Source organism: Sebastes umbrosus, chromosome 5 (assembly GCF_015220745.1).
Source record: "Sebastes umbrosus isolate fSebUmb1 chromosome 5, fSebUmb1.pri, whole genome shotgun sequence".
Lineage (NCBI taxonomy): Eukaryota > Metazoa > Chordata > Actinopteri > Perciformes > Sebastidae > Sebastes > Sebastes umbrosus.
This window is the reverse complement of record NC_051273.1, coordinates 13279677-13301260: the sequence shown is the minus strand read 5'-3', so window position 1 is coordinate 13301260 and position 21584 is coordinate 13279677. Positions and strand designations below refer to the sequence as shown.

Genomic DNA, 21584 nt, shown 5'->3' with positions numbered 1-21584 from the left:
TGTAAGTACTTTGCCTCCATTTTTCTATTTCCAGCCAGGAAGTATGACAGTGGCGAATATCTTAACATCACCGGCATCACAAGGGACCAGGCTGGAGACTACGAATGCAGCGCTCTAAATGACATCGCCTCTCCTGACACCAAAACAGTAAAAGTCACAGTCAACTGTAAGTATATCTCTTTCTTCTTCCTTGCTTCCCTTTTTTTTCACACACTGGCCTTGCAGACACATGAAAGACACCGGGGCAGCCTTCAATGATACCGGTGTCATGTCCCTGACGGTGCACTTCAAGAAAGTACACCTTCTGGAAGTTTGAAAAAGTAGACGACTCGAGCTCGAAGTTTCTTAATATTTAATGTGAGAATTCCCTTTTTGTCTGCGCATGTAGGTGATTAATTCACACTAAGGAAAAGGTCTGACTGTTCTAAGCACTATTCCATTATGCAGGTAATGAGTCTTTCAAAAGAGTGAGGAGACAGTAATGAGGAGCCAGGGCATTAATGAATGATACTGGGCTTTAGCCGTCGTGGTCACATGGAAATCACCACTCGTAAGTTTGAGCAGGAATGGGTGCTTGACAATTATTGCCATTCCCTCTCCTTTTTAAAGTGCTCCTTTACTTTGCTGTTATTCATGGAGGTTTCTGCAGAGATGCCCTGTGCTAAATCTCACTTTTGGCAAAGCTTATCAGACAGAGGGAGGGGAAAGAAAAAACGCCGCTCCTGGCCCAGTTACTGAGTCATATCCTGGAAGCTAATCATGCAAGTTTTAGGAAATATATTATATTTCATACACAGTATTGACGATTTAACTCTTTTTTTTTTTTTACTTTAAATCCAATAATGCTTTCACTGTATTTCCACCTCTCTTGAGTTAATACAGCTTTATTCTGGCTTTGTTTTAAACCAAGTCTTGTGGCCATTATTTCTGCGTAATGCCTGGGCTCTAATGAGCTCGGTCTGAGTGGAGTTTTAGATACCGGTTATTTATAGCTCTACTGAGACACGGGTTCAAGGATGAAAAGTGCTTTGACAAAGTGGGAGTGCCTTTATGCTGCAGAACAAAGGAGATATTCACAGTGATTGATAAGGCATGTCATAGTCAGACGCCGTATTTTAAAGCGAGGCAGCGGGGGTTATGTGGGCTTAGTATCCAAACTGAGCGAATTGATTAGGAAGACTTTCCTTCGCTGTCAGGCAAAGTCGCCACAGCTTGAGCATCGGAGCGATACTTTGGGTGGGAGTATGCTGTAGTTCGTCAAGTGTTAAGGCAGACGCTGCCCAGAGTTATCTAAAGCTGACAGAGCTACAGAGCTGTTCCTGTCATTGACCAGTTACTCATTCTTTATTATTGGCGTGTACCACAGAGGACAATTGTCCAGATATCTTTTGTAGACTCTTTTTAATAACTTTCAATGCTATGTTTTAAATTGGCTTATGAAAACAGTTAATGATGCCTGTTTAATATGATATTTTACATAATCCTTAGGATTCAGTCGCAGAAAAATGTCTCTTTTACAAAGGAATAACTGTATAGGCTATAAACTCTCACATTACTTCTGCCTTGTGGACTGAAAAATTGAGGTTCTCTATCTCGCCCAGTCTAATTGTAACACATCACAGGCCTTTCTTGGAAATGCTAGGGATTATAATGTATAAAATATAGACAATTTTGGGGACTACTTTTGTCAAAAGCAGCAGCAGGATCCTGAGTGAATACACTGAAGTGACACTTAGCAGTAAGAGTCAATGTCCATTGAAAACCATTATCTCCAAAGTGCTTCTTTTAAGGAACAAAACAGCCTGTTGCAAGATCTATGATTATATATTTTTGAAGTAATGCGATGGGTTTTAAATAGGGCTGTACGAAATGAGGAAAATATGCAATATGCGATGACGTTGTTGAATATTGCGATAACTATATTACTTGCGATAAATAAACAGATATTAAAGTGCAGTTCTGCCTTTCTGCTGCAGTCAGAAAAAATGCAACTACTTGCTTGTTGAATTGAAACAAAAAGGCAATCATTTCCAACTTTCTTTTATTGAACAAATTGAATATTGAACTGAATGCAAAAGGCATCAATAATAATACAAAGAAAAGATTTTAAAGTGCCATTTTCTACTGATACTCTCTTTCAACTACCTCAAATCCCTGAGTGCAATATCACAGTTAACAAAGTTAACATTGTGATGATGATTAAAAAATCAATATATTGTCCAGCCCTAGTTTTAAAAGGATTTCATGAACCTGAGGGATGGGAGAAATATCATAACCCATAAAGTATCATGTAAATCATTATCATTAATGATGGAGATTCTGTACGTGATTAATCAGGCTGTCTTGAAAGGTAGCTCCAGTGAACATGAAATCTCTTTTTGTAACAGTTCTCACATATACCATGTCTTTCTGACAAGACTTTATTCAAAAGCTGTCTGCAGTAATTAATGTAGCTGTCCGTGTCTCCTCAAAGTGTAAAAGCCAGAGCTCCCTCCCACCTAATTCATAAATGTTTCATAATTCTCGACGTCCTGTTTGAGCTATGGCTAACATGTAACTCCATAGTCAGACTTTTCTGTCCTCACAAGCAACTCACGCATGAAAGGTCCTGTGTTTTATTGTGGCTGTTTAGCATTCGGAGTGCTGCGCAACTATGAGACCTGAATAAACAAAACATGTCGCTAACATTAAAGCAGCACAAAGCAACTTTGGTTGTCTAAACCTTCAAATGGCAGCGAGACGTAGCTGTTTGAAAACTTCACTACCTTATGTCATGTAGCTTTAAATAGTCAGTGTTTCAGCTCTTAAAACATTTTGTAAATATGTTTTGTTTATGCTTGTATTTTTCATGAAAGGTGCCTCGTCCCTCCTGCATGGAGACTTGTGACATCATGTGCTCATTTACAAAGATAAGGGACAGAATAAATGAATTAAAGTTGTCCACTGGAGCGGCTGATATGGCCACAGCAGGCAGAGGCTGAGCCAGCTGGTGGCCACTCTTCACTGCCTCCTCTCCACCCCGGTGCAATTCTCCTCGAGTGAAGGAAAAAGAGGAGCATTTGGACCGTATCCCAATCCACTGTATCATTCATGCTTTACTGTCACACATCAAGCTATATTCAGCAAGCGCCCAGGAGCGTGGGGTATTGATGAGGGCTCAGTGTGCCAAATACTGAATTAAGATAAAGACGTTAGCTGACACAGAAACTCAAACAAGAGAGCATGATTACATAGCAAGAAGCAAGAAATGAGCGTTATTAAAAAAAAATATTACAGTGTATGGGCGCATGCTCATGCAGCTGTTTTCCTCGGCTGATAAAATCAGCCACTGAACTTCATAAAGGTTCTCCTGGGACATTCTGTCAGTTTTACTCTCTTGTCAGTCAACAACGTGATGAAATGTGCCATCTGAAAGATTTTTAGGCAAACAAGCTTTTTTGAAGTTGAGATGAAATGGGAAAAATGCCTTTTTAACCCTTTTAGATCACATCACATCACATTGTGCACCTATTTAACAATACATAAAAATCAATTTCTTCTTTTATATTAAAATGCAATCATCTTTTCTTCCTGTAAAACTAAATATGACGCATACTTACATTAACTAGTACCAATTTCAACCAATAGACAAAAGAAACGACAAAGAAACGACATTCTCTGTAGCGCCATATCGCACTACATTCCAAGCCCGCCCACTTTTTAGCGGTCCAATCAAATGCAAAGGATTTGATTTAAATCCCTCTTGTAACTGTACACTGCCTAAATATTCTGTTTCACTTGGGATTACTCACAGTACAGAAGCTAAAGATGCTCTAACTTCCATTTCACTGGGACTTTAAGTCAGAATGATGATAGAAAACGGGACTATTCATCTTGCTTTCATACAAATATTCAGGTTTCATTGGATGTTCTTATTGTTAAATTATGTAACAGGCTATGATGGTGTGCATTGACCCCATCAGAGTATCAGAAGTGATCCTCTCAGAGTATCCTTCTTGTTACAGTTTTTTCTCAATCGTTTTGGCTCTTTTGTTGAAACAGCGTTAACGTTCTCAAAGCTCTAGGTGCATTTGTCGAAACAGTGCAGCACAGCACTACAGAGTTTCTTAACGTTTAGATGTTTTGTCAGTACAGCAGTGGACGCTGGAAATGTTCCTTTTATCCACCTTTCAGTATTGTCCTAGTTTTTTCATTGACACTGAATGCTATTTTGATGAGGTTTTTCATTACACATTGCACTTCAATGGATATTTATTTACGGAAAGTAACTGTCTTGCACCTCAGTAAACAGAAAACTTACACAGCACAATATAATACAAAAATACATCAATTCAAATAAAAGCAAAAGAATGTATAGCCTAACACTGTAACACAGTAAAGCTGGAGTGCTACACAAAAGACTCCACCTCGCTGGATGTCCTGTCGCTTCTGTCTGGCCACAGATTTCATTGACACCACACCTGATATTTTCCCTTGCAATGCAACGGGGGAAAAAACTTCCTGCATTCCGCATCCATCCCCTGCAATGTTCTGCTGTGCTGCCATCACAAGCAGCATCCATCGCAGCAATCAAAGACAATTTGTCTTCAGACCGATGATCGTACACCTTCCACCTCCATGCAGAAATAAATGACATTCTACAATTGGATTCAGGAATGGAGAACATGGTGGAAGGAACACCACCAGCGAACCATTTCCTGATGACATTTGCGTGGTGGAAGCTTTATATTATCCCACACAATTACAAAAGCAAAACCCTCTCTCATTCTCAGGGATAAGGTCTCTGTAGAGGGTTTCCAAAAGGGTGTTTTATGCGCCAGGACAGCATGGGCACCCTGCGGCTACGCAGCCCCATACGCAACAAACTGTGACGCACTGTGTTCTGACATCTTTCTATCGGAACCAGCATTAACTTTTTCAGCAATTTGAGCTACAGTAGCTCTTCTATTGGATCGGACAACACGGGCCAGCCTTTGCTCCTCACGTGCATTAATGAGCCTTGGGTCTTGGACCACTTCTGGTAGGTCCTGACCACAGCAGACCGGGAACATCCCAAAAGAGCTACAGTTTTGGAGATGCTCTGACCCAGTCCTCTAGCCATCACAATTTGGCCCTTGTCAAAATCGCTCACATCCTTACGCTTGCCCATTTTTTTCTGCTTCCAACACAAAGTTCAAAGTTCAAAATGTTCACTTGCTGTCTAATATATCCCGCCCACTGCCAAATGCCATTGTAACGAGATAATCAATGTTATTCTCTTCACCTGTCAGTGGTCTTAATGTTATGGCTGATCGGTGTATGTACTCATACTGTTACAGAATTCTCAGATACTGCTGTACACATAGTGATAATGCCCCCGCGTTGGCCTGGGACATCCACCGTGGCTCGGTGGCCTGTAACATTTCAGCCAGGTCTCCTGTCTTTGGCCAGGTTGATCTCTTTAATACAATTATACTGTAACTTCATATACAGCTAGTGTATATACTATAACTTCACAGACCATAATGAAGGAAAACCCATAACTCTGTACAATATACTAGGTGTAGTGCACACCACCTGTACATACTCATACCACAGCTCCATCACAGTTTTTGTCATGCGGTACATTGCAGAGCTGTTTCATGGTCATCTGACGTCTTTTCAACACTTCAATCTATTGTAGAGATGCTGACAGGGTTGATATTTCGAAAGACACCATTGTCCTCTAAGGTTGCATCTCTCTCTCGATGTAATAGCATTATTCGCTACCACCATGTAGCAGATCTCTTGCTCTTGTCGAGGTATAAAAACTGCTCTTCTGCCGCCAGCAGAAAGTAGCTGTCCAGTCCTACACATAAGAATTCACAAATAGATGATATTCCTGTATGTGTACTGCACTGTAATGCTGTACGTCTCATGTATTTCTTAGAGGTTCAGACATGCATTGACTTTTATTCCGACTTTACATAATTCTATTGTATTTTTTACTCTAATTCTACTGTACTGCTATAACTGGAATACTGTAACATGAATAATTCAAGTATTGACCAAGTACATGCTTGTTTTCGCTGCAAAAAGTTTGGATAATTGAAGACACTGTAGCACGGTTTACATTAAGCTGCACTCTGCGACCAGCCTCTTCCGTGGGTCACACCAGGCCATGGTTAATTAGGTGGCCCGTATTTCATCTGGGAGAGCTCTATGTGTTTGTACTTTTCTGCCTCTGCCTCTATTCTGCCGTCTTCCCCTCACAACACCACCAAGGATCCTTACTCCTCTTCCTCTTCTTCGAGCAGCCTGTTCATTATTCACCTGGCGGGGTTCCTCCATGGTCAGAAATTGATTCTGTTGTGGTCAAGCTCAATAAATATGTTTGGCAAAATCCATACTCATGAATAGCGCCCGTCAGCTAACTTGACAGAATGTGTGATCGGTTGATGTAAGATGTGAGACACTCCCCATTCGTTAGTGAAGTTCAAGTTTCACCTGACAGGCTATTTACCAATTTAGCGGACGTTACAAACAAATCCATAATACTGTAATGCTATTCGGGGTGTATGTGTCTGACTATTGTGCATGTGATGACTTACACAACGAAATAAGTCATACATGCTTTGGAGAGTACCAAAATTACACCGAGCAACATATCCTCATACAATAGTTCATATGGTATCGTACAAAATCATTCCTCATTTTTTGTACGTTTTCCTACGAATGTCCAGCAACACGTTTCAATTCTACTTGTTACATGCATACAGTCTTTTCAAAATAAACTTCTGTCTTCACAAGAAAAATCTTGATTAGGTTTAGGCAACAACACTACTAGAATGGAAGTTACGTGACAAATCAATCAATGTTGACTTCTGGTTTCACGCCAAAGTCTGGTATTTTTGACCCATCCATCCGCCCAGATCCCCTCCGTATGTGGCGTTTGTCGCTCTTTATACCTCCTGGTTCACGATTACGTGGAATAAATACAACTTTGATTTATGGGATGTATACGAATTACAGTGCATTACTTTCGTAGGTATAGCTATAAACGGTGTCTGAGAAACAGCCTGCACTGTGAAGCAACATGATCAGTTTTGATCAGTGGGATGTATTAAATTGGTAATTGTGCAAATTGTAGACAATTGTATTAACATTTGCATAAATGTGCCAAAACATTTGCAATTAGTTTAAAAGAAGGAACAATTAAAAGCCATTGTGAACAAGTTCCCGGTGGTTTGAAGGTGTGCACGTGTTGTTTTGAAAATATTCATTATCATTTGAGAATTGTGCCAAAGCAATTGAGAAAAAAACTGTAATAGCAGTCAAATTAAATTAAGAAACATCAATCAGTCACTCCTGCACTATTTCTCTTTTATCGTTCTAATGAGACAGCATAAGAGTGAGTGTCGCTGACACTTCATGGGTTAAACAACAGTTTAATTAAATACACGTCCAAACAATTTCTCTCTGCTTTCAAAACAGTTCCTTTTTTTCCAGCTACTGTAGCAGTATAGCTGACCTCTGGGCTAACTGCAGATTAAGGCCACTAATTAAAATAAGCAAACCAGAGTAATGAAAACAAATTTAAGCTCTAGCATGTTTGGGGTTTTAATAACACCAGGCAGTCCATAACACTAAGCCTGCCATTTGGCTTTCTATGATATGATGAGTTTGAGGCTGTAAGGTTTGAGGCGTTGTCATTGTGCAGCTTCTTCCAAGCGTTAAGTCCAGCACATGTAACCTCTGTTGGAATTTCACTAAGGCTCAACATTGATCAGCAGCATTAATTAAATGACTGGCCAGCCTTTTGTCCTCCCGTCTTTATACATCCAGTGATGAATGAATGACGGCCGAATACTTTTATGAGCTAAACCTGAAACATGGCAGTTATCCAGAGGGTGATGCTGGAATCAGATTGGCTGAAAAGCCCCACTTGGCGAAAGGATATTTCCGCAGTGATTTTACCTGATGAAATCTGATCTCTGACCTACTTTTCAGATTTACATATTCATCTTCACTGCGGGTGGGTGCCGTTATTGGCTGAAATTCTCGCTGCACAGTGTGACTCAAAGGCATAAATATCACATCTAGGTGGCTGAGTCGGAGGGATGAATGAGGAGGAGACAACCGTGGAAAACCTCCGCCTGAGATAAAAAGCCAGCGTTTGATTAATTAATGAAGCCACCTTGTTGTAGAATGAAGGCATCCATTACTAACTACATACAGATAAAACAATGATGTTTCCTTTTCAAACTGGGAAACCAAAAGGTGTCTGACCTTCCTTTGTGGTTTAGACAAGAGAGAGCTCTCACTCCTTATTTAATGAGCGACACTACAGAGTTTGAGCATCATGTTGCAAGATGGGATTTGACAGTTTGCTCAAACTTTAGTGGCACGTGGAAAGCACGCAGACGACCAACTTGTCTTGCTGTGCTACATTTTATTTGCTCGTCACTGTTTCAGATGCTCCGACTAAAGCTGCCTGTAACCGCGCCAGATGTTCTGATCGTCTCGTCCATGTAATAATCACAAAGCTGCCACAAGTCAATTTGCAGGAAATAAATGTGTAAAGAAGAACAGTTGAAGACATTTTGGCATCACAGATGTTTGAATTATTGATGCAGAGTAGGAAGAGACCCTGGCCTTTTGGGGGGGATATCTGTCTCTTTTTTATTCATGCTGATGTAAAATGTTTTTTATATGAAGCCACTGGTTATGTAACAGCCAGAAAAAGTTACACTTAGGGCTTGATTAAATATATCACGATTAATCACATGATTGTCCATGATTAATTGTGATTAATTGCAAATGAATAATTTTTTTATCTGTTCAAATATACATTAAAAGGAGATTTGTCAAGTATTTAATACTCTTATCAACATGGGAGTGGGCAAATATGCTGGCTTTATGCAAATGTATGTATAAATTTATTATGGGAAATCAATTAATAACACAAAACAATGACAAATATTGTCCAGAGACCCTCACAGATACTATATTTAGCATAAAAAATATGCTTAAATCATAACAAACTCAAGCTCAACAGGCAACAACAGCTGTCAGTGTGCTGACTTCACTATGACTTGCCCCAAACTGCATGTGATTATCATAAAGTGGGCATGTCTGTAAAGGGGAGACTCGTGGGTACCCACAGAACCCATTTTCATTCACTTATCTTGAGGTCAGAGGTCAAGGGACCCCTTTGAAAATGGCCATGACAGTTTTTCCTCGCCAAAATTTTGCGCAAGTTTGGAGCGTTATTTAACCTCCTTCACGACAAGCTAGTCTAGTTTCATATGATGCCAGTATCTTCACTCTAGCTTTAAAACTGAGCTCGCAACAACCTCTGAAAGATCGATTGCGTCAATACATTAAAGAAATTAGTGGCGTTAAAACAATTTTGTGTTAACGCGTTATTATCGTGTTAACTTTGACAGCCCTAGTTTTTTTTATATGAAGCCACTGGTTATGTAACAGCCAGATAAAGTTAGAATAAAATATTCAAAGCATGGTCTTTAGCACTCATCTGGAAGTTTAATTGGGGTACCTCTGACATTCAACTTTGTTTTTCTCATACTGTTTGCAAGGAGAGTCTGTATTAATTTCCTATATCGATGTAGGTGTCAGGTGTCTCTCCCTCTTCAACATCACTTGTTTTTCCTTCATGGCTAGGTTTCACTTGCTTTGCAAGAGTGAGGCTGTGCCCTGTATGCTTCCGAGTTTGCCAGCCATTTGTACGCCTCCTTCCTCCTCCAGTGCCCTGCAGCTGTGAATTCTTCTCACATATCCACCATGGCCGTATTTATAAAAAGAAGAGCACCTCACCTTCTCTCCTGCGTACAGTAATTTGCCAACAAAACTGTGATCATTTTTAATTAATTACGAGGATGCACATTAGAAATGCTTTAGGCAATTACAGCCACAGTATTGATAGATGCCTGGGCGTAATTGAAATGCAGGGGCATAACAGTGGATACTTCAAATTCTTTACATCACCTTGTCTTTTGTTTGCTCCAGCCTCCCTCCTCTAAAGCTCCCATCATCTGCGCCTGTTTGGAATTCAAGCCCTGCCTTGTTAGATACACCCACAACATGCCCCTCTCACTCCCCTGACAGAGTTGTTCAGGGGAGTCATGACCATCTCCGATAAATAAGAGGCTAAACCTGTTTACTGGTGGTCAGGAGACGCATCTTCATGACCCCCCCTCAGTATTACAATGTCAAGTCATGACAAGAAAGTAAACAACTATTAGTGGAGTGTGAGCATGTTTGCAGAGTGTTAGCATTTCTTATTACCGCAAGAATATTTATACAGTGTAACATTTGCATAGCTGTACACAACATTTACATTAGTATGTACCGTGTGTGTGTCCAGATGTGCCTCAGTGCAGAGGTGGATTGCACCGGTGGATCAAAGGTAGAATAAATGTTCATTCCACAGTTCAACGAAATCTATTATTGGGAGTATTTTAACATCAGGCGCAGAGTCTCAGTAGAGCATTTGTCGACAGTTTGCAGTATCCATTGAAATACTGTGGCTTACAATTCAAAAGAGAAGGCTTCCTAGAATTGGATTCTGATCCAATCCTAAGTAGAGTTAAAGCCAGTACCCTCGAGCTGTTTGGATGTAAATCCATCTCTCTACATCTCTCCAAAGCTCTCGTCTTGATTGCTATTTGGATTCCTTGCTGCATGCGGGGCATGAATAAGTGAGTGTAATCTTGATCTTCTGCAGAATGAATGCTCCTGCTAGTACTGTTTCCAAACAGATTGACACACAGCAACTTCATCTTTTAGCTCAGTCTGCAATTTTTTTTTTTTGTGTCTGATCATTGTAACTCTATAACGTTGACAAAGGACAAATGCCTTTAACATGGCAGGCTTGCATTACGGCTGCATGATTAGGGCCAAAATGATAATCATATTGTCAGCCATTGTTTTGGTAAATATTGAGATCATGATTATTCATTGATTTTAGAGATAAAATATTTACATATATATATATGTATATATATATACTGTACTTCACTTCACTTTCCCATTGGGCTACATTCCTGCTAATGAACAAATCTTTGCATCAAAATAAGACTTTAAATATGGTTTGTCTTCACCCAAATTCAGTGCATTTTCATTTTGCCCGTCTGCTCTATGTTGTATAACAGAGAAATATACATTATACTACTCCTCTACTCCGGACTGCAGCCGCAACATTCAGGGAAGTTCTTCACAGGCTGCCGCCTCAGGGTACGAAAAGCGGCATGACAGTTACCGAAAAGTCAAGCCAAGACAAAAACATCTCGATCGATGGCTGGTAGCTGGCTGTTAGTTTAGGAAGCACTTGATTTGATCTGCAGCAGAGTTTTCTATGAGCGGAGCACACATTTTAAACATTAAGATTGTGTTCACTTAATTGTAGGAAGCCAAAATTTTGATTAATAATCGATTAATCGTGCAGCCCTAGTTTGCATCAAACTGTCTATAACGTGGATGTTTTTGTTGTGTGTTTGGTGACTTACTGAACTCTTCTGTAGCATTAATGATGTTTCCATGTGTCCTGGTTGTGGTACGGTTCTCATCAGAGCAACCCCAATAGAGGTCGACTGATTTTTAAAGGCCGATATAATAACGATAGTTTGAAGCAGCAAAAAGCAGATATCCGATTAATTGGCCAATATCCGCTTCTTTTGCATACGCCACTTTTGATAAATCAGTTATTGCCACTCTGAATCTAATCATTAGTAAGAGAACATCCTGAAGTGTGATCTGTTGGATTACATCTTTGGAATATGTTCTATTTATTTGCAATGAGCATTGCGCACTGTTCTGTGGTTTGATAATTGACCAGGATTACTTCTGTTGAGCGTACCATTAAATTTAAAATGCCACTCTTACAAACCATTAATGTTCCAGGGTAAGGAGATGGGTTACGTGGCTGGATAGCAAGAACGCCAAATTGGTAAACAAGTGAAAGAAACAGTGAATGATTTCTTTTCCTCCCTGTCTGCCTGTGTTGTATCGTGGACTGATAGTGTTGCGTTATATATTCGAGATAACTTTTTTTTCCCCCTTCTGCCTTGACTTTGTGTGTGGAGCCTCCATGCAAAATGGTGATGTATGTCCCAGCGGCTGCGCAGCCTTCGGCCACTAACGGAGACCCGTTCTGCCGATAGTTTATAAAACTATCAGCGCCGATTAATCGCCCAAACTAATCAATCCTCTACCTCTAAACTCCACCATCTCATAGGTCAATTTAGTAAGATAGGTGAGGATTTGTGTACCTTGAACCATTTAGTGTTTAACACAGACAATAGATTGGATCCCCGGTGCTGTCAACCCACACAGTCCCGCACACTAAGCCGGTTATTTATATGCCTCGCATTGTATAAAAAGAAGGAACACAATGTTCCCTAGCTGTTCTGAATAGAAATCTTAATTAATTAATAAATCTTGGCAGCAGAACCATTCCTGACCGACAAAAAAACAGGACAATGAAGCCCACAGATGGCAGTGGGGAACAGCGTCTCTGTGTGTAAGCTGATAAGTCATGCACTGATGAGTCCATCTCTTAATTGCAATGAAAACTCATTTTCAAATCTGGCTGAAGAGGTAGGGTTATTAATTGATCTTTTAATTAAAAACCCTGCGTTCTCTAGGTTCTCTTGGCAAACAATAGTTTGTAGCTAAATAAATCATATTCAGTCTTGAAGCGCACCAATTAATCATTAATAGTCACATGAGGATTGCTTAAGGCGAGCGACTCGGTGAAGCCCTGTGCATTAAGGTGAACAAACCCTGTCCATTAATATTAGATGGAGAGAAGGTTAACCTTTTTATTCGTCATCAACATGCTTGTATTCATGCACGTTGCAGAGATGTACAATTGGAGACATCATCTTTGTTTTGATGACAAGCTCTGCATAATGCAGATGTAATGGAAGTCGGTTTGTGATCGACCCACAACCGGCCATTTGTCACCCGCCGGGGCCTTACAGCACCCATTTTTTCTGCCATGCCTGTGCTATTCCTGGACCCAACCCCTTACCCCCATCTGGTGGAGTCGCCATGACTCCAGGCATGATTTACAGCACCGCCACAGCATGCTCCACACACTAAATTACCTGGATTATTGGGCCTTCATGATTTTTAGTGCACTACTTTGCATTACTCTCCAAATCCTGATGGTGTGTTGCACAATATATGATGATATAGGACGTGCCAGCATGTTGAAATTGGAATTATCGGATTGGATTTTATGGCTGTGATCTGTCTTAACGGATCCCAGTGCCAGGATCTAAATTGGAAATAGTTGATATTATTGATATGCATATAAAAGCAGAACATTTTGGACCACCTACAAAATAATGGGGGTGGGGGGGTATTTTTCTCTATTCCAACATGTTACAAGAGTTGTATGACTTGAGTGGTGAGAAGGACAATTACTTGGGCTCAAAGTATTTTTGAATTCTGCTCATTTGCAGCATAGAAACTATGGTCTGGTGAACTTTTATGAGAGGTGCCCTTGATAAGATAGATGATGACGGATGACCCATATGCCTGTACTGACATTGGGTCCTTTTTGTGGAGTAATCTGGGTTTATATTCAAAGTCACCACTCCTTGGTTACACCACTGGGAGGGATCAGCAGGCAGCCTGAAAAGTGAAGCCAATGCAGAAGGGCCTTTAACTTGCATTCTTTCTAACAGCCAGCAGGGGGCGACTCCTTTGGTTTCAAAAAGAAGTCTGATTGTATAGAAGTCTATGAGAAAATGAGCCTACTTCTCACTTGATTTATTACCTCAGTAAACATTGTAAACATGAGTTTATGGTCTCAATCCATAGTTTCAAGTCTTCTTCAATACAATAAAGAAGATTTCTTGATTCCTTTGTTGTTTTAGTACATTTTTGCTTGCCAGGATCTTAACCAACTTCTAAAAGAGGACAGCAATCCAAGTTTACCAGAAATAGGACATCATTTGAGTCTAATGAAGAAAGCACAGTATTCTTTTTGGCAAATTGCTGATCCAGTTGGTAATAAAAAGGGAACACATCAAAATGTTCCAACTTCAAAAAAAGAAAAGGAAATACAGCTACATGAAAGGCGCAAATATAGACAGACAGTTTGCCAGGTTGTGTTCTCAGTTTTAACATAAAAGACAGTGGCTCTATGAGTGAGGCTTCAAGTATTGACACACCTGCCATGGCCACCATGTCCACTGTCCTAGCAACTGTACAGCGCGACAGCCAGGTCACCCTGGCGCTTTCAGAGGCTTCAGATAATCAATGGCCCCACACAATGACACCAATGGAGGATTACAAGGATTCACTAAGCCTCTGTCAGTCGGCATACTGCATTGATTTTGTCATACCTGTTATTGGCTTATATTTCTGTGCTGTAGCACTGTTACAATTTCCTCTCCTTGTCCCCTTCCTTTTCTTTAAGTATTGTACAGCTCATCTCTTGTCAAATGCTAAACCAGGGGTGTCAAACATATGGCACAAGAGCCAGAATCGGGTCCAATCAGGCTCACAGGATGACTTTGCAGAGTGTGAAAATGGCAGAGAAGTCATTAATTCCAATAAAATGCACTGCTATTCCGATTTGCCTACTGGGGGTCGCGCTGTCTTAACAAGAGTAGCAGGCCCTATGCTGGTTAGGCTATTATAGATCCCACTGTGCTTACGTACAGGCTACATGACAAAACACTGTCAAAATGGAGAAAAGTGTCGTGTTTTCCAAGAAAAATGGACTAGATCCTATTTTGTTCACAGAGGTAAACGGGAAGCCAGTGTGCTTGGTGTGTTCACAGCACCTTTCAGTGCTCAAGGAATACAGTATAATATTCAGTGCCACTTTCAGATTCATCATGGCTAGAAATACAAGAACTTGCAAGGAGAACTGAGAGAAGATAAATTCATTTTTGTCTGTTTTTAGTCTTAGCCAGGAAATCAGCGAGACATCTATGGCTGTCTATCATCTTTTTTGAAAAAAATGGATCGTTCATTAATTGTGAACATTTTCCGAATGTGCTTGTACCCCTTTACACTAAAAGAAAGGGAAAAGGTTGGAGGTGTTGTTATTATGCAATGGTTTTACTGGTCCGGCCCACTTGAGATCAAATTGGGTTGTATGTGGCCCATGAACTATAATGAGTTTGACACCCTTGTACTAAACGCTCTGATGTTACTTTATCTCAACCTTTAGTAACCCTCTTTGCTGCAGGTTGTTGTGCATGTAGCTCTTCTGCAAAGATGCTGACGGGACCTGTAACTTTTTTTTGCAGGCTGTCTTTATAGTGCAGTTACCATTAGTGCGGGTTGAGATTTAAATAGATAGCAGATCTGAAGCAAGCTGTGAAGTTTTCTGAAGCGAGATTTAGTCAGAAAAGTGTTTGAGTTTGGGTATTTTATAGATACAGGCATACACGCACACACAGCCAGCACATACATCCAGTCAAGGTCTACTTAATACCCCCCAGCATGGCATCCAGCTTTTCACACAGTGATATATGAACAAGAAAAGTGCATCGCTTGATTCATTGTCTCAAATCCTTCGTATTATTCAGCCCAGCAACAAAAGAGAGGAAATAACTGTATAATTGGCACACATATGCAAGGACAGAAACTCAACATACACTACATACGGATGTACTCATTAGGATGCAGAAGAAGGTTGGTGGAAGGGCATCCATCATCACAGAGTGCCCTGTCACCTCAGTGCGCCGCTACTACGCGATTATACGCCACACGCAAATGTTCACATGTATCTGTTTCACCTTGTATAGATCTGTTGCATCCCACCACATCTATCTATGCAGATTTTCACAGGTTAGCAATATGTCTTATCTCACAAAAATGAATATATGCGCTATAATGAAGCATATGGTTACGTACCTGTACCTGGAATACACATCAGAACTATCTTATTCAGTAGACTATACAGATACTCATTGGATTAATTTGGCATTGTTTGCAGTTTGGGGAGTTTGATGCCAGTTAGTACCTCAGGGTTGTGTCCAAAGCTGTATCAGTCCACACTGAGGTCGTCCGTTAGGAGCATCTCCAAATGCAATTGGAAGTAAAGGTTTGCAGGCGCTTGGCCAAACTCCTCCACCGGTTACAGGCTACAGCTCAGACTGACAGGTCGCTCTTAAAGGCTCATTGTCAGGAATATAAATAGTCTGCATCTCACTTTCAGACATGGATGGGCAATTTAGTGCGAGCTGCAGGACTGACCCTAAGAGTGTGAGCTTTTTCCATCTATCATAGGCTTAAAATCAGAATCTGTGTGAATGGCACAAAGTAATTTTGCTCGTATTGTATGTCAGGTGACTGTGCATCTGATTGTGTTTTGTTATTTGTCAGGCTGCGGGGAGTCAAGCCAAGTCAACACAATACACAATGTCAGATTGAGCCCTGTGCCTTATTATGATTGGTTCTCCTGTTTCCTTGCCTCTGTTGATTACTGTAATGGAGAAGCAGGAAACCAGCCATGATAATACCAGTGGGCACAAACCCCTGCTTGCATTCACTTCTGTGGGGAACAGTGCTTCTCACAGCAAGCACAGCTTGTCCTACATCTTTAAAAGAGGGTCATTTTATTTTGTTTGTCCACAGTTTATGGGTTCAGTATTACGCTGACAATGGCCGATAATTACAATTATAACAAGTGGAACATTTTTATTCCCATTATGCGACTATGGGAATGGTGAATGCTGGATTTCTTTTGTCCAACCACATGCCGTATTCAACAAAATGCCATTGTTGTACGTCTATATAACTTCAATTCATTAATTTAATTTCTTTCAAGACTGTGTTACTATAAGCAGAGTAAATATTTGAAGTACAAAAGGACCGGGCAGCTTTAGAAACCGTCCTTATGTAAAGCTGCCTTCATGACACTGGCAAAGAGATTTACACCACATTTCAGCACATGAAAGGAGCCTCATTTTGCATTCACAGAACCTGCCTGTGCCATTGAGTCTTTGAACTTCCATTAAGCCATTTATCACCATGCAGTGCAATTCATTTCTTTTTTCTAACGTTGAGGACGGATGACCTCTTCCCTCCCCATTCCACCTCTGTAGACTGAGTGTTGAGTTTACACTATGTAATATGTGCACTGACCAAGATGTCAAAGGTTGTCATTTTCAAGTTCAACAACCCTCCTTCACCAGTGGTTCGTGTCTTATTATGACTTGAACCTTTTCCTTCAGATTGCCTTTATGTGTGACCCTCCGACGTCTCTCTGTTTTCCTCCAGTTGCTCCAGCTATCCATGAGATGAAAAGCCATGGTGTTGGTCTGGGACGCACAGCTCTGCTAAGGTGTGAGGCAGCTGCTGTGCCTCCTCCGACGTTCGAGTGGTACAAGGGTGAAAAAAGGTGAGCCCAGTTTGATGGTATGAGTTGTCTTGATAAAGTCTGTTGGCAGCATCTCCCCAGATGTCCGCTGCATGCAGCTGCTTTGTGTTTTGGTTGAACAACAACACTGCAACTCTTCATTTTTATTTTGTTTAGAGTTATTTACTGACATTTTACAGACATTTTGAAAACACATTTGCAATTCATTCATTCGGCTGCAACTGCACTTCACTCGTCTTAATTACTGTTTCCTGTGTTTCCTAAAAACTAAATATTTACAGAGGAAAACCGTAGAATTCCTTATCCTGCTTCACAAATTTCAACAACAGAAAATAGTTTTATCATATATAAGTCAAAAACAGATTAAAGGCATTGTCAAATTTTATTTTTAAAGGGTAACTTTGGTATTTTTCAACCTGGATCCTATTTTCCAATGTTTTTGTGTTTAACTGACTAATAGTGACAACAATTTCTGAAATTGGTCCAGTATTGAGGGAGAGTGCTGTAGACAGTAGCTGCTCATGGGCTGTAGTGTGGTGCTATTGGGGCAAGCTGGCACTGTCATTTACGTCCACTAAAAGTACTAGTTTTTGCCATGACAAGTGTCTGACATTATGGAAAGAGTCTCGCTCAAAGAGGAGTCTCGTTCTGAAATCTAGCAAAGTGACGTGTTGCCGGAAGACAACGGTGGAATAGTGGAATACATCCCTGGTGGAAACTCGAGTGCCAGCCGGGCGGAGTTTATTGTGTTGAAGTACAGAAAATGTAGCTTAGTGTTATCTAAAAGATTTTCAATGTCATGGCTGAATATTTAGAGGATTTCGACAATGCGGACGAGGTCTTTGAATTCGATGGCCAGAGTATACGGCTATTCAGATTTCACAATAATAAACAGAAGGGATCAAGCGAAAGGTAAGACTCCGTAGGGTCCTTTCCATAATGTTTTCAGACACTTAAAATAACAATCTGAGCCTGTCCGTTGCAAAAACAAGCACTTTTAGTGAACGTAACATTACATTGACACTGCTAACTTGCCCTCGCAGCTTGTGACTGCAGCGTTCTCCCTCAATACTGAACCCATTTCAGAAATTGTTGTTCCCATTACTCACAAAATCATGTGAAAATAGGGTCCTGGTTGAAAATTTCGAATTTAACCTTTAAGTCAATTGTCAATGAAAATCTGCATTTATGTACCTTCAAAAGTGAATTTCATACTTCAGAGACGCAAGCTGCTCCGGCTAAAATAGACTCGGCAAGTAAAAGATAAGGAAATAAGGAAAAGTAGCCGCGAGCGAGGCGCTTCGGTCACACGTCAGGTAGACATCAGCGCACCAATTGCAACGGCAAGAGGTCTTCTCCAGCAGCTGTGATGCAGCTGCATCCAGTAGATATTAAGGGTTAGTCCACCAATATGAATATGAATGGATACAGTTGCTTGTATAGGTGAAATTAAGTGTTTTTCTCATGTAATTATTAAGTGGATACATCTTGCCACACTGGATCTAATAAGTGTCGTGAAGTTTAAACAATCCTTGGAAACATATTTTGTTTGAGGTTGACAAAATCTGAATTGTCCTGATGCAAAATATAAACCACCAAACCTGTATTGGAAGCATATATACGTTAAACAAATGTTAACTATTGTTCCGAATTGCTATTTGTTCACAGGGTTTGTAAACATAGACTGTTTAAAGTTGGACTCTAAACTAAAATCTTCCATGCTGAGCCAACAATTACTAGTTGTTCCTCCCTGGGGATCAATAAAGTATTTCTGATCCTGAGGTCATACTTGTTTGTGGACAAGTAAGCGTGAATGTGTGATAGGAAAGGTGTGTTTTTCATTTGTTTGCTTTCTCCCAGAGACAATGCGTTTGTTTGTTCTGCCATTCGTCCGTCCTCCGGGGAGAGCCCACATAAATGTTCCTGCAGAAGTCATTTGTGCCTTGTCCTCACCTTGCATCCTAATAAAATGTTTGCTGGCAACTGGCTTAAATCATTCGCGACACATACATCAATCAGGCGAGATTCAAGTGTCAGTTCTTGAATTTAAAAACCAAATTACCCCCATTACCCATCATTTACCCACTCCTGGTGAGCACAATTTCAATCATCAGCTCACACTGTGCTAATTGTAATTATGGGGTGGATTCAATTTATTCAAATTGCTAAGGAGGCAAGTTGGCATGATTCTAGTCTTTACTTAATTCAAGGACTTGTTCTTTTTGTGACTTCTTACATGGCTGAATGGTGATTTCTTCATTCACTCCTCATCATGAAAAGGACATTAGCAGAAGGACTTAAGCACAGAACACGTGTAGCGTCTGTACAACATTAACACTGACTGTGACTACTCCATTTCCCATTTTCTGAGAGTATGGGAAACGAAGGCCACTTCTTATTTTGGCTCTGTGTTGATGCAGCCATACCATCAGCGCAGTGCTGCTGCCAGTTTGTCTCTATCGGAAGCAGTGTGACAGTTTTGACAACCGAATCTTTCTCTTGATGTGTCGCTGCTTTCATTCTTCAATGGGAGTGGGTGAGTGTTTATGTGTGCGTATGCAAGGGTGGGTGGGGGTTTCTTTCACTATGACAGAGGGGAGGAGTGACTAGTTTGATGTTGAACTAGCGAAGAGGCGAGACACCCCACCGAGATTATCAGTGAATGTTCAGCTAACATTTGAGGAGGTCGCCGTGGGAGAGGGAACAACAGATTTGTGGATATTTGCCGGACATAAGGTCACACATAGTGTATCAACTCGGAGCGCCTCTTAGAGCAACTCGAGCCAAGCTAGAGATCATGGGGGGGCTATGGCAAGGCCAAGATAGAAACATGTCTCCTCTCTGGAGGTTTTTATGGCGCCAAATGTGGAATTGTAACACAAGCCACACTGACGAAAACAAACTCAGCTTTAATATCCCCGATAATCACACAATCAGGATGCACAGCATATGCCGACATAGAGTGAATTTTAATCTTTACAGCCTGTTAAAGATCATCACGTCCACCAAAGTAAACAATTAAACATTTGTCATTTTCGCAGCACAGATGGAAGGCACTACTGCAATAGGATTTATTGTAATCCCCGTGCACCTGCAACACAACGATGAACAACGTGTCAAGTGGCACCCAGCTGGTTCATCTCTGGGTCATTTCTCTCCCCCCCTCAGTCCTTCAAAGCGTCTCTCCGAGGCGGACGTGACAGACCAAGGGATAAATAGATCTGTTGAAGAGGGTGATGAAGTACTGTACAATCTAAAGATCCACTAAAGGATGACAAACATTTGTTCCGTCCTTGACACCTGGGTGTGTGGGTGAGAAATAACAGCTTCATTTGTTGTGATTGTGTTCTGTTTTCAGGATTATCAAGGGTCAAGGCATCGACATCAAGAGCCTCAGCTCCAGATCAGTCCTCACAGTGACCAACATGACAGAGGATCGTTACGGGAACTACACATGTGTCGCCTCCAACAAGCTAGGGACGGCTAATGCCAGTGTGCCTCTCATTCGTAAGTTGTCACTCTATCTGCTTGTTGCTAACTGGAGTGTTGGAGAGTGAGAGGGCTGGAAGAGTGTTGTGGATGTCGGTGGGGGTTTGGAAGTGTTTTTAGTTTTGCTGCAGCATTCTTGATACAGGATAAAAAAAAGCTTAAGTTAAACCCAGTGCTGCAACTGGGTGCCCACACATCACCAATAGACGTGGTTTCTTATTTCCTAGTCATCAGTTTTGTGAATGTTGATCGTCTATTATGGTTGTAAAGTTTGTGTGTGTGTGTGGGTGGGTGTGTGTTGTTGTTTCAAAGTCTACATCTGCATGTGTAGCTACTGGAAAAAAAAAACACCACCTGAAAAAGAAATTTAGCTTTGAGGTAACAGCATCACAATTACAAAGGCGGCTACACAGGTCAGCCGTGCTAAGTTGAATGCCAAGTAGCAAGTATGACTCAGATTTTAAAGAGGTCTGAGAGTCAGACTGTACATAGTTTTCAACACGCCAACAGGCATCTAACAGAGAGCCAAAGCAGCCAACTAATCAGAGGCCAAACTGCTGGTGCATCAGTGATAGACTGCAGTTAGGAAAGCATTCTGAATAAATTCAGGAACTGGAAAAAAACCCAGATTGTTTGCTAAACACCCCGAAACCAAGATAGCAAAAGTTTCCACAATACACTGGCACATCATGGCAGAAACCCAAGTTCAGTCCCCGGGCAGCGGGAACTCCAGCTTGGTGGTGCGTTCGTTGGTTGGAAGCCAGTG

The 21584-nt window shown here is 40.9% G+C and overlaps 1 protein-coding gene across 2 annotated transcripts in view; it reads left to right on the top strand.

Annotated features, from left to right (window-relative positions):
• Positions 1–21584, top strand: part of negr1 (neuronal growth regulator 1) — a 167264-nt gene that overhangs the window by 101301 nt on the left and 44379 nt on the right. For both annotated transcript variants that reach the window (XM_037769190.1, XM_037769189.1), the window contains exons 4-6: positions 35–166; positions 17230–17350; positions 20688–20836. In XM_037769190.1, coding sequence (XP_037625118.1) covers positions 35–166; positions 17230–17350; positions 20688–20836 — 402 coding nt within the window. The remainder of the gene's footprint in view (positions 1–34; positions 167–17229; positions 17351–20687; positions 20837–21584) is intronic.